The 13799-nt window shown below is 43.3% G+C and overlaps 1 protein-coding gene across 6 annotated transcripts in view; it reads left to right on the top strand.

Moving 5' to 3' along the window:
• The window catches only part of CC2D2A (coiled-coil and C2 domain containing 2A), a 139412-nt gene that overhangs the window by 32395 nt on the left and 93218 nt on the right, over positions 1-13799 (top strand). For 4 of the 6 annotated variants that reach the window (XM_043544631.1, XM_037898033.2, XM_043544630.1 and 1 more), the window contains 6 exons: positions 77-175; positions 1230-1412; positions 2546-2702; positions 6076-6212; positions 7353-7484; positions 13411-13620. In XM_043544631.1, the coding sequence (XP_043400566.1) occupies positions 77-175; positions 1230-1412; positions 2546-2702; positions 6076-6212; positions 7353-7484; positions 13411-13620 (918 nt within the window). The remainder of the gene's footprint in view (positions 1-76; positions 176-1229; positions 1413-2545; positions 2703-6075; positions 6213-7352; positions 7485-13410; positions 13621-13799) is intronic. The other 2 variants (XM_043544634.1, XM_043544635.1) reach the window with 1 other exon arrangement.

Raw genomic sequence — 13799 nt, 5'->3', positions numbered from 1 at the left:
TAATCTGTACACTGAACTACTCACCACCTTCATTTTGCTGTGTCTGTAAATAACTTGTATGATAACTTTAATGCAGTCTGATGATGAGTCAAGATACATGCAAGAGGATGAATGCCAGACGTCTTCTAAAGTCAAGTTTCGTGATTCTGTCAAAAAACTCAAGCAAAAGTCACACGTAAGAATCGTTTTCCTTAATAACAGCAGCCTTTACTGACCTCAGTGGGGCTCGGTGTCACTGCGTGGAGCAGGTGGCAGGATTGGGACCTAAATTTGCAAAATGCCCTCCCCATTGTCAGGGTGCTTAGGAATGTAATAAACAATTAAAATATGATCATCTTCATAAACCCATAGCAACTCTACCAGCAAATATTAAAAATAGCCACACAAATCTCTGATAAAAGAAAACGTGAATTGTGAAATCAGAGCAATGTGGGCCCATGGGAGCTCTCACTTCTTGTTAGACATTCCTCTGTCATTGATTGACAGCCACAACAATACTCCTACATGTTATATGTGTGGTAACAAAATACTGCTGTTAATTGAGTCACTAAATATAAATTTTAAAGATTAGTTCTGCCTATTAGGGGCAGATTTTGACTTTGTGTGCAGGGGCAGAAGAGTCCCAAACTTGTGCTTCTTGAGTGTCGGCACATATGGCATCATATCACTGCCAGCTGTGCTACAGGAGGCAGGACTGGAAAATGTCTCTGCCCCCCACTCCCTCAGTACTGTCTGGTAGACTCTGGGGCCTTCAGCATGGAAGGTGTAGAAGTCACATCTCATTGTGCTCCTCTAAACTCCCTCAAAGGGCATTGTTCCTGCTTGTGATTTCTGTGTGCAAAATATCTCTAGAAACTGCTGTATGTAAGATGCCCTTCTGCCTCCCCCACATGCGAGGCTTTAGCTTTCACAGCATAATCCTGGTCTCTGATCATTTCCCAAGTATGTTTGTATTTAAAAAGATGAGCAAATTAAAACTGAAGCAGTTGATATTTAAAAACCTTACTATAAATGTTTTATTAAGTAGTAAAGATATGAATGGTAAAAGTGTTTTGATATATTAACTATTTAACAGATGCCTGATTTCAATGTTTTGGTGTTTGTGTGATATTTTTTTAATGATTCAAAACGTTATTGCTGTTACTCGTGAAAGGATAGTTTTAGTTGTTTTACTTGTATTAAAAAAATGGTAAACATGATCTTAAATAAATGATGCCTTCTCTCCTTAGATCCAGACTGATTTTCCTTCTGCTGAAGAAGCATATAATTTTTTTACTTTCAATTTTGATCCTGAACCAGAGAATATAAAGGATGAAACTAAGAGCAAAAAAAAGAGTGAATCAGATCAAGAGGAAGGGGAAGAACAGGAATCTATAGTAAGCTATCAGCAAGAACAAATAGAGGATGAAATGGTACAAATCATACACTTTTTTTCATATTTTTATTCAGACTTTTTATGCTAACTTTTGCTTATCCATTTAATAAAAATTGACTTATTTTGTAATTTATTTTAAAAACAAAACGTTGGGATTACGTTTTCAAAACAGATATGAGCTAGAAGTTTATTTTCTTTGCAATTAGTGCTTTTTTTTAGTAGTGAAGTACTTCTTGCTTAACAATTATATAACAAATAATTTACACTCTTGATGCAGAAGCCTTGTAAAGCTGCATAGCCATATATGAGAAAATAGAGTTTCATAGTAAATTGAACAAATCAGTAGACATTGTATCAGTAGATGTCAATTTTACCTGAGGCTAATATTACATGTTTATTAAAGAGACTGAAAAAAAAAATTATGATAGGCTACTTTTTCAAGACAATATGAAAGTAGGATGACAAGACATAAAGGAAAAGTGATCATAGTTGATAGTCCAAGGTGGTAACTCCAGGCCTAAATCTTCCACCTTTCTCACATTGAGCAGTATCTTCCTCCACAAATCGTCTTATTCATTCCAAAGGGATTACTGGCAGACTAGTGTACTACTCAGTGTCAGTAAGGGTGGTAGAATCTGTCCCAATTAACATATTTTTAGTAAACTGTACATTTTGTTAAGATGAAATGGAGTTTCTATTTCCAATACTCTAACATACAGTAACTTGCTAACATCTTGAGTAAATTGTGATGATATTGATTTTGATCATTCCAGTGTATGAATGTGAATAACTAGCTTTACCAAATACAGCACAGCCTCGCTATAATGCCTTTCATAATAATGAACCTAGAATATAATGAACCCCTGGTACCTGGATCCTGCCGTGGCAGGGGCTGACGGCTCCTTCAGCCCCTGCTGCAGCACAGTGCTGGAGGAACTGTCGCCCCTGCATCCCTCGCGATGGGTCTCTCTTGCTGTAACGAACCCCTGGCTACAAAGAATAAATGGCTTGGATTCCCGAGGGGTTCGTTATAGCAAGGATGTACTGTACAGCATAATTTAAATAAAACCCATTTTTCTGATTGCATGGAAAATTGTGAGATTGATGTCTTCCAGACCAGAATTTTGTACTAAACAAAAGAACTAGTAATTTTTTACATCTAAAATCTAGGATGAAGAGGACTGCCTTGTTAATGATAGAGAAGATTTATTCATTATTGATCAAATGGCTCGTGATTTTCTAATAGTAAAACCTGCAGATTACAAAAGCTACTCTGAGCGACTACAGAAGGAAAGAGAAATTTTGTTCACTCCAAGCATCCTAACAGGTATGATATGCATTTTTTTCTTTTGTTGGTTAATTTAACTGAATATAACATACTCTAACCTCCAGTAGCACCTGTTGACTGAGGATCTCTGTGGTACTGCAGGTACAGCCAGAGGAATCTGTGCCTGAGGGGGAGTCTTGAAGCACAGAGACCTAACTAAGTTGTCTCATATGTTAGACTTTCATAGAATCATAGAACTGGAAGGGACTTCAAGAGATCATCTAGTCCAGTGGTTCTCAGTGTCCAGTGGGGAAGCGGCGTGGGCCAAGGGACATGCTGGCCGCCCTTCCCGCAGCCCCCATTGGCCTGGAGTGGCGAACCGCGGCCAGTGGGAGCCGCGATCGGCTGAACCTGTGGATGCAGCTGGTAAACAAACTGGTCCGGCCCGCCAGGGGCTTTCCCTGAACAAGCGGTGGACCAGCTTTGAGAACCACTGATCTAGTCCAGTCCCCTGCACTTATGGCAGGATTAAGTATTATCTACACAATTCCTGACAGGTGTTTGTCAAACCTGCTCTTAAAAATTTCCAATGATGGAGATTCCACAACCTCGATAGGCAGTTTATTCCAGTGTTTAACTACCCTGAGAGGAAGTTTTTCCTAATGTCCAACCTAAACCTCCCTTGCTGCAATTTAAGCCCATTGCTTCTTGTCCTATCCTCAGAGGTTAAGGAGGACATTTTTCCCCCCTCCTCCTTGTAACAACCTTTTATGTACTTGAAAATAGTTATGTCCCCTCTCAGTCTTCCCCTCCAGACTAAACAAAAACCCAGTTTTTTCCATCTTCCCTCATAGATCGTGTTTTCTAGACGTTTAGTCATTTTTGTTGCTCTTCTCTGGACATTTTCCTGATTTCTCCACATCTTTCCTGAAAATATGTCACCCAGAACTGGACACAGTATTCCAGCTGGGACCTAATCAGTGCGGAGTAGAGCGGAAGAATTACTTCTCGTGTCTTACTTACAACACTCCTGCGAATACATCCCAGAATTATGTTTGCTTTTTTTGCAACAGTGTTAGTTACACTGTTGACTCATATTAAGCTTGTGATCCACTGTGACACTCAGATCCCTTTACGCAGTACTCCTTCGTAGGCAGCCATCTCCCATTTTGTATGTGTGCAACTGATTGTTCCTTCCTAAGTGGAGTACTTTGTATTTGTCCTTATTGAATTTAATCCTATTTACTTCAGAACCCACTCGGTATGCCCTTCCAACTTGACTGTGAACCACGAATAACTACTCTCTGGGAATGGTTTTCCAGCCAGTTATGCACCCACTTTATAGTAGCTCCATCTAGGTTGTATTTCCCTAGTTTGTTTATGAGAAGGTCATGCGAGACCGTATCAAAAGCCTTCCTAAAGTAAAGATATACCACATTTACCACTTCCCCCTCTCCACAAGGCTTGTTACCCTGTCAAAGAAAGCTATCAGGTTGGTTTGACGCTATTTGTTCTTGACAAATCCATGCTGACTCTTACTTCTCAACTTAGTATCTCTTAAGTGTCTGCAAATTGATTGTTTTATTATTTGCTCCATTATCTTTCCAGGTGCTGAAGTTAAGCTGACTTGTCTGTAATTCCCCAGGTTATCCTTATTTCCCTTTTTATAGTTGGGCACTGTATTTGCCCTTTTCCAGTCCTCTGAAATCTCTCCCATCTTCCATGACTTTTCAAAGATAGTCGCTAATGGCTCAGATATCTCTTCAGTCAGTAGCGCTGGAACATGTTTAATAGTGGGGGTGCTGAAAGCCAGCCTCCTTACCCCGTCCATCCCCCCTCCCCCGAGCTGACCCCGGGCACGAGGCTGGCAGCCTGGACCCCGGGGGTGCTATAGCACCCCCTGCACCCATATTTCCCTGCCTATGTCTTCAGTCAGTTCCTTGATTATTCTAGGATGTATTTCATCAGGCCCTGGTGACTTGAAACATCTAACTTGTCTAAGTAATTTTTAACTTTTTCTTTCCCTATTTTAGCCTCTGATTCGACCTCATTTTCACTAGCATTTACTGAAACTGAAACGAAAAAATAATCATTTAACACTTCTGCCATTTCCACATTTTCTGTTATTATTTCCCTCCCGCCCCTTCATTGAGTAAGGGGCCTACCCTGTCCTTGGTCTTCCTCTTGCTTCTAATGTATTTATATGTTTTCTTGCTACCCTTTATGTCTCTAGCTAGTTTAATCGCATTTTGTGCCTTGGCCTTTCTAATTTTGTCCCTTCAAATTTGTGTTATTTGTTTATAGTCATTCTTAGTAATTTGACCTAGTTTCCACTTTTTGTAGGTCTCTTTTTTGAGTTTCAGATAATTGCAGATCTCCTGGTTAAGCCAGGGTCATCTCTTGCCAGACTTCCTATCTTTCCTTCGCAGTGGGATAGTTTGCTCTTGTACCCTTAATAATGTCTCTTGGAAAAACTGCCAACTGTCCTCAATTGTTTTCCCCCTTAGACTTGCTGAGAATCACACTAAGCAACCGTAGGAGCTCGGTAACTTAGTGGTCATGTTTCCCAAAATCCAGCAATGGGGCAGGAGCCATTGCCAAGTCCACTCACTGGACCTGCCAAGTCCTCAAAAGCTTTTGCTTCCCAGCCTCATTCTATGAAGGAGGAGGAAGAAGAAATAGAGCCATCAGTCTCTCAACTCTTCGCTAACCCATAACCAGTATGTGCTAGCATTGATATCTGGATCTTTCTCAATGTCAACATCTTTGATGTTGGTATTCTCGAGTTCTCAGTTCTGGGTGCTTTGCGTCAGACAGCTTCAGCTTCCAGTTGCCTCAGTGTTGGCGATTGTATTCTTGATTTAATGGAGAAAACAGAGTGATAATTAGACCTGTGCTCCTTATATACACCCCGATATATATACCCCATTGTATAGAAAGTTGAGGTGTGAGGACATAGTGTGCGTGTACCGCCCGAGTGGGTGCTGCTATCTAGAAAGTTTTGAGTTCATGCCTCAGAGTGTATGAATCAGCTATATTGGGAAATAATGCAGGCAATGCCCCAAAATGAACAAACAGCCCCAAAACACCATCACCACAAAACCAAAAAACACTTATTAATTAGCATAGTAATTATTTTTATGTTATTCATTAAAACTAAGTTACTTTAAGTATAAATAAATATGTAGAATGTTGTTGTAAATTATACATCTGTCCTTATTATGGAAATAAGAGCTGCTTTGGTTCTGTACATAAACAATATTAGTTATTGCCATCAGGCAAATTTCACAGACAGCATTTTTAGGGTATTCCCTTTGTAGCAGCAAAATATCAAGGTAGTTTTAAAAAAACACTATAGGTCCTTAGAAAGCTGATAAATTATATCTCCAGTTATAAAATATCTTGCATATTTGAATATTTGATTGCTCTTTAGTGCCTATGTCTCAGAAGGTGCCTGAAAACATGCAGCCGAGGTACCTAGAAGATGAGGGTCTTTACACAGGAGAAAGGCCTATTGTGTCACTATCTAATCAAAATATTCTAGAGAACAGAATACTGAGACAGGAGCAGGTAAGTCACCACTACATTATTACCAGTGTCTGTTTCAAGTTCTTTTTATGTCACAAACAGGAGTGTTCAAAATTCAGACCCTTTCCTTATGATGTTTATTACTTTTTTATTTTGTTACCCTTCAGGTGAAGCATTAATAATCACACTAGCAGATGGGCCACATATATTTAAAAAAACAGCAGCAGTGAGAGCAGCATCAGAATTTTGGAAGGTTTTTATTAGAAAGTAAGCATTTTGGGGGGAATTGGCAACAACTGAGTGCTTCAGGCCAGGTACCTCCCACCCAAACTGAGCGCTCTGTGCCTCAGTTTCCCATCTGTGAAATGGGCATAATGATAATGAACTCTTTTATAAAGTGCTTTGCTATCTGCTGATGAAAAGTGTTATGTAAGAGCTGGTTATTGTTGTTATTTATTAGAAAATTAAAGTAAATCAAAAGTGAGCACTATAAAATTTAATTTAAGATTTGCATAACATCTTGGTTAGACAGATTAAGAACAACAGAACAGCCATACTGGGTCAGACCAATGGTCCACCTAGCCCAGTATCCTGTCTTCTGACAGTGGCCAATGTCAGGTGCTTCAGCGGGAATGCACAGAACAGGTAATCTTTGACTGATGCTTCCCCTGTCATCCACTGCCAGCTTCTGGCACTCAAAGGCTAGGGACTCCCAGAGCACAAGATTGGATCCCTGATTATCTTGGATAATAGCTATTGATGGACCTAGCCATGAAATTTATTGTAGTTTTAGTTATATCAACAAGCATGCAGTTTGCATCATATGCCTTGTCTACATTAGTATGTTTCTTAAAATGTGCAGCGTTGGGAGATTAAGAAAAATTGTAGCATCGGCAAGGTTCAGGCCGGATCCTTAGATGTATCTCGTTTGGGCCTGGGGCTTGTCAGTAGGTTGCAGTATACTCAAAATTTTCTGTTTGAATCAACTAAAACATATGGGGGATGCCAGTCACAAGTTACTCATGCTTAAATTGTTTTGCTTGTTTGCTTGCTTAAAGAAAAAGATTTAAAAGCTAAGTGTCTCCTGAAGTGTGGGATCTTATTTTCTGGAATAATAGTATAATTGCAAGTCATTCCCATATGAAAGTTACAAAAAGTGTTATCTCACTTTATTATTCATAGGGGAAAAGGTGGTTTGGAGATGATGGCAAACTCTTAGCGTTGCCTAGTCCAATTAAACAATCTTCTACGAGACCTCCAATATTTTCATTGGAGGAAGACATAGAACCAGAACTTGAAACATTGTATAGAAAGGTAGGTTGCATTTCATATATGCCATAACTGTGACACCATTTTGTATTAAGAACATAAGAATGGCCATACTGGGTCAGACCAAAGGTCCATCAAGCCCAGTATCCTGTCCTCTGACAGTGGCCAATGTCAAGTGCCCCAAAGGGAATGAACAGACAGGTTATCATCAAGTGATCCATGCCCTGTCACCCAGTCCCAGCTTCTGGCAAACAGAGGCTAGGGACACCATTCCTGCCCATCCTGGCTAATAGCCATTGATGGACCTATCTTCCATGAATCTATCTAGCTCCCTTTTGAACCCCGTTATAGTATTGGCTTCACAACACCCTCTGGCAAGGATCTTTCCAGAGGTTGACAGCGTGTTACATGAAAAAATACTTTCTTGTGTTTATTTTAAACCTGCTACCTATTCATTTCATTTGGTGGCCCCTTGTTCTTGTACTATGAGAAGGAGTAAATAGCACTTCCTTATTTACTTTCTCTATACCACTCATGATTTTATAGACCTCTGTCATATCCCCCCTCAGTCGCCTCTTTTCCAAGCTGAAAAGTCCCAGTCTTATTAATCTCTCCTCATATGGAAGCTGTTCTATACCCCTAATAATTTTTGATGCCCTTTTCTGAACCTTTTCCAATTCCAATATATCTTTTTTGAGATGGGGCGACCACGTCTGCCCGCAGTATTCTAGGTGTGGGCGTACCATTTATTTAGAGGCAATATGATATTTTCTGTCCTATTATCTATCCCTTGATGATTCCCAACATTCTGTTTGCTTTTTTGACTGCCACTGCACATTGAATGGATGATTTCAGAGAACTATCTACAGTGACTCCAGGATCTCTTTCTTGAGTGGTAATAGCTAATTTAGACCCCATCATTGTATATGTATAGTTAGGATTATGTTTTCCAATGTGCATTGCTTTGCATTTCTCAACATTAAATTTCATCTGCCATTTTGGATACTATACACTTAGGAATCCTTAATTATGAAATTTAATGACTAATTCAAGGATTTGTCTACAATGGGTGTCTTATACTGTTATGGCTAGACCAGTCCAAGCCCCTAAATGTGGTGCCCACATGTAAAAAGTGACTTGCACTGGGTTAAGCTGTACCAGTTCAAGTGTCTTTTTACATTGGTGCAGCACATCTAGCCTAGGAATTTGCACAGTGAGGCTGCATTGGTGTAGCTACACTTGTGCAAAGAAAAAAATAATCTAGTGTGAACAGATTCAAACAAGCTGAGTTTCACTTTAATGACTCTATTTCTTAAAACTTTTTCCTTCTTTGACGCATTCATGATACAATAGAACAGGGGTCGGCAACTTAAGACACGCATGCCAAAGATGGCATGCAAGCCGATTTTTTAATGGCATGCTGCTGCCTGCCGAGTCCCAGCCCCACTCAGCCCGCTGCCGAACCCAGGCTGGGACCCCGGCAGGCAACAGCGTGCCATTAAAAATCCTGCCCGCCCCGGCCCGCTTGTCTCCTCCCCCCTTCCCTCCCCCTAGGCAGGGTGAAGAAGCTTGGTCGTGCCGGCTGCTGCTGCAGAGCAGGCAAGCTCCCCCCAGCCTCTTCCCCCAGCGTGCTGCGGTCCTGCCCCTCCTCCTTTTCCTCCCTGCTGCTGATCAGCTGATGGCCCTTGCGAGCGAGAGGGAGAAGCAGAGCCGCAACGCGCTCGCTGCTCTGGGGAGGAGGCGGGGACAAGGTGGGGACAGGGCCATGGGGATGGGGGGGGTGGCATCAGGGCATATCCCCTCCAGCCCCCTGCCATGAACCACTCAGGGAAGGGGGCTGGGAGCACCCCCACGACCCTAGCCCATACCCCCAGCCCTCTGCCCTGACCCCTGCACCCCCCTCACACACACCCAGCCCTCTGCCCTGACACCTGTACCCCTACAACCCCAGCCCTGACTCCTGCACCCCCTCACATGCCTCCAGCCGTCTGCCCTGACTACTGCACCCCCCCACATACCCAGCCCCCCCCACACCCCATGTCCTGACTCTTGCACCCCCTACATTCCCATTCCTACCCCCACCCCTCGCACCAAATGGGAACTGCCCAGGTAAGCACTCCACCCCCAAACCTCCTGCCCCAACCCTGAGCCCCCTCCCTCATTCTAGCTCCTGGTCAGACCCTACACCCCAACCCCCAGCCCTGTGCTCAGTGCACTCCCACCCTCAGCTCAGTGCAGAGAGAGGAAGAGAATGGACTAGAACTAGGGAGAAGGTAGGTACCCACTCTGTGTGGGCAGGGCCAGGATCCCAGGCCGGCAGCGGTCTGAGCGGGGCCGGCAGCCGGGACCCTGGCTGGCAGGAGCCGGCGGACGGAACCCCAGACCGGCAGCAGGCTGAGCCACTCAGCCCGCTGCTGGTCTGGGGTCCCGGCTGCTGGCCCCGCTCAGCCCGCTGCCGGTCTGGGGTTCAGGCTGCTGGCCCCTTGCCAGCCAGGCTCCCGGCCGCAGGCCCCGCTCAGCCTGCTGCCAGCCTAGGTGAACGGAACCCGAGGCTGGCAGCGGGCCGGCGGTGTAAGATCAGCATTTTAATTTAGTTTTAAATGAAGCTTCTTAAACATTTTGAAAACCTTGTTTACTTTACATACAACAATAGTTTAGTTATATAATATATAGACTTATAGAGAGAGACCTTCTAAAAAACGTCAAAATGTATTACTGGCACACGAAACCTTAAATTAAAGTGAATAAATGAAGACTCGGCACACCACTTCTGAAAGGTTGCTGACCCCTGCATTAGAATATAACAAGGCTACCACTTTTGTGAACTAAGAATTCTTCCAGCTGCTGCCAGGGCCGACTCCAGCTTTTTTCCGCCCCAAGCAGCGAAAAAAAGAAAAGAAAAAAAACCCGATCGAGCTGCTGCCAAAGTGCCGCTGAAGTGGAAGGGAGGGAGTGAAGGACTCGCCACCGAATTGCTGCCGAAGACCCGGACGTGCCACCCCAATAACTGACGGAGTGTCGCCCCTTTCTGTTGGCTGCCCCAGGCGCCTGCTTCCTTCGCTGGTGCCTGGAGCTGGCCCTGGCTGCTGCTGCAATACCAGTCTGAAAGTTGCTTATCAGCTGGCCCTAGTGACAATTACAAATACATAATTCTCCATCAAATCCAGTTCCACAGGTCTATTAATGGACCTGCACTGCAGAAAGAGGCAAAACTAAATCTGCACTCTATTGGCAGGGAAGGACTATCGATGCTTATCTGGAGATCCTTTCCAGTTTCTGTTCTGCCTCCACAGTGCAGGCATGTTGACTAGGCGTAAAATTGCAAAAATACCTAATTCTCATTTGCAAAAAAAACTTAGGCCCTTAGGAGCCTGAGTCCTGCTGAATTTCGGTGAGACATAAGCTCATATGTGTCCAAGTCACTTTTGACAATGGGACTTCAGCTCCAAAGTCACTTATGGCCTTTTGAAAATTTTACCCAATATCTTGCTCGCTGCAGAGCTTAAACAAAGACAAACCGAAGAAAATCAAATAAAAAAAAGAAAAATGTAAGAAAACCAGGGCTTTTGTCCTCTACAATCCCTGAATTGATTTCAGGTTTGATTCTCTGCCCAAAAAGGGAGGATGCATTATTCCTTCCTGAGGGACTCTGCCTGGTAAGAACAGCTATATAAGATGGTGAATAAGCTTGTTGAGAGGATAAAGCATATGCTCATCTGGTTCTGCGCTGGAGACCCTTGTTGCGTACTTCAAGTGCACGTACTTCAAGCTGTGTCGACTTTTGTCAGGAGGTAGCAAGGGCATAATGATCGGCCAGGCCAGAGGTTTTTCTTCCCTGTCACCATACCTGGAGAGGAGCAGTGCAGCAGCTGAAGTCCTCGTGGCACTGACAGAGAGGCTGCAAGCGGCATTCCATCACCATCCACCCTAGTTGTGATGGTACTTGTACATGGAATATTTGATCAGCCATCCCAGCATCAGGCTCTTAAGAAGAGATCAGCTGAGGCTAGTAAGGGGCGCATTGTGCTCTTCTGCCAGTCTTGGTTGCAATTGCTTTACTATGAAGACTATCTGATCATCCATCCCTGCTTCCCTTTGGGCTGTGGAGGGCTGTTGTGAAGCAGCGGAATCCCCTAGAAGACGTTGTAGACAGTGGTAGGGGGATGCGAGGTCCAAAACACTGTCCGTAATGTCCTTTCCCCTTGAACTCAAATCACAGATCTCACTGGGCCTGACTAACACGAGTATTTCTCTGCAGCATTATGGGGAAGCAAAGTGGCCTTTTCACCTCTCCTGGTCATACCAAAATAACTAGAGGGACAGCCACTCCTTTAGAAGAAAAGCAGAGCACACCCCAGACCAACTGGCCAGGAGGAGATTTTGTGGGCTTTCCTGCTCTCAATTCCAGCTTCTCTATATGGTTCCTTCAGTGCCCAGTCTGAGCAAAATCTCCAGTTCAGAGTCAGACTACTTCACTTTGCAGGCTGCTGACTATTTGGCATCTCAAGTGTTCATCCTTGAACTCAAGGAGAATTCGTTGGTGCTTCCTCTTCCTACCTGAAGCTATTCCTCCTCCCAAAGAGAAGCTGCCAAGCACTTGATGTTGGCCACATCAAGTTGTTTAGGAAATCTAAGCCCCTCTTTGTTGTATGTCACTCAGCATTAAAGGGGTAGAAGTCTGTATCAGGGTGGATCCTCTGGGCCATTTTGGAGGCACACAGAATAAGGTCTGCTCTTCCATCTGGGCTTATTTCCTAAGAGTCATGGCAGCTTCCTGGGCTGAAAATTCCTTATCAGGAAATGTGTAACACAGCCAATTGGTTTTCCCTGCATATGTTCACTAAGATCCATATACTAGTTCTGTGGACGTGAATTCGATGGTGAATAGGTAAGGCCCTACTTGAATTGTGGGATGATTATCAAAAAAATGCAGCTAAGTTGCAGAAAAGCCATGGAAAATTGCGGAAAAGTAATAATGAACCTTATTTGTGGCAATAAAGTCCATTATTATTTTTCCATGATTTTCCGCTGTTGGCCGCCTGGGGCTGAGAGCTGGGGCTCTTGCTGTCGGGCACCTGGGGCTAACAGTGAGAACATGGTGCTGATAGCAGGGGCACCCACTCTCAGCCGCCCAGGGCTGAGAATGGGGGTTGCCACTGTTGTCCGCCCAGTGCTGAAGGCTGGAGCTGACAGCCGGAACACAGGGCTGATAGCAGGGGCTCCCGCTGATAGCAGGGGCTCCCACTGTTAGCCGCCTACGGCTGAGAATGGGGGTTCTTGCTGTTGTCTGCCCGGGGCTTAGAGCTGGGGGCTGGGGCTGACAGCAGGAACACGGGGCTCCCACTGTCAGCCCTACGCCCAGCGGGGCTCGCATGTCAAAATAGTGGTGGAAGCCTAATATTGCAGAATCAGCAATATCACAAGTTAAGTAGGATCTTACGAATAGGAGAATTTTTCTTGCTAGCTGAAAATTTCCTTTTTTCAAGACTCCAGATCCACAGATTCAATCTATCCTATGTTGATTGGGATGCAATTGAATTTTATTCATATGTGTCTATTTAACCAGTTTGGCTATGCCTATTTAGTCTGCATGAGTTTATTCCTGTTCTTGAATACTGTTTTGCTAGGGTAATATTTATCATGTAACTTTTAGTCTAAGGTAATTGAAGTTACTGAGCAGGACCTTGAGGTGAGTTTGCCATTGATGGATAGATCTGGTTCTGTGTGTGTTTTTGTTTTGTTTTTTACAGTGTAGTGTAAAAGATCTGTTGGTAGGTCTGTGGATCTGGATTCTTAAATAAAGGAATTTTTTGATTAAACAAGATACATTTTTTTCTGTTTAAAAACTCAGGTACAGGCACATTATGATTAGGTATAGACAAGTGGATTATTGCCTGTCACATGACCATCTTTACAAGCGCTAATGCACACGTCAGAATAGTCTTATATTTCACTCTTTTCTTTATTTCAGGCAATAAAACCTATGCATGCCAACCAATATATGGTTGGATCTGGGGACCCTCAGGGACAGTTTCAACTGGACATTGATATTTCTGGGTTAATATTCACCCATCATCCCTGTTTTAGCCGTGAACATGTTCTGGCAGCCAAACTGGCTCAGTTGTATGATCAGTATCTAGCAAGAAGACAGCAAAACCTTACCAAACTCCTTACGGATAAGGTATTTTCATTGTATGCTCTAGTGTGTTGAGATACTCAGTAGCTAGTTTAAGGTTAAAACTGAATTTGAGTCTTTAAAATGTAGCAATGTAATTTCTAGCTTTGTGCCATGAATAATGTATTTTGTTGAAAATAATCCTGTTTTTCTATAAAGTTTAAACCTCCCCCCAAATATTTGTT

This window comes from Chelonia mydas, chromosome 4, assembly GCF_015237465.2.
Source record: "Chelonia mydas isolate rCheMyd1 chromosome 4, rCheMyd1.pri.v2, whole genome shotgun sequence".
Taxonomy (NCBI): domain Eukaryota; kingdom Metazoa; phylum Chordata; order Testudines; family Cheloniidae; genus Chelonia; species Chelonia mydas.
This window is presented reverse-complemented; position numbering and strand designations above follow the sequence as displayed.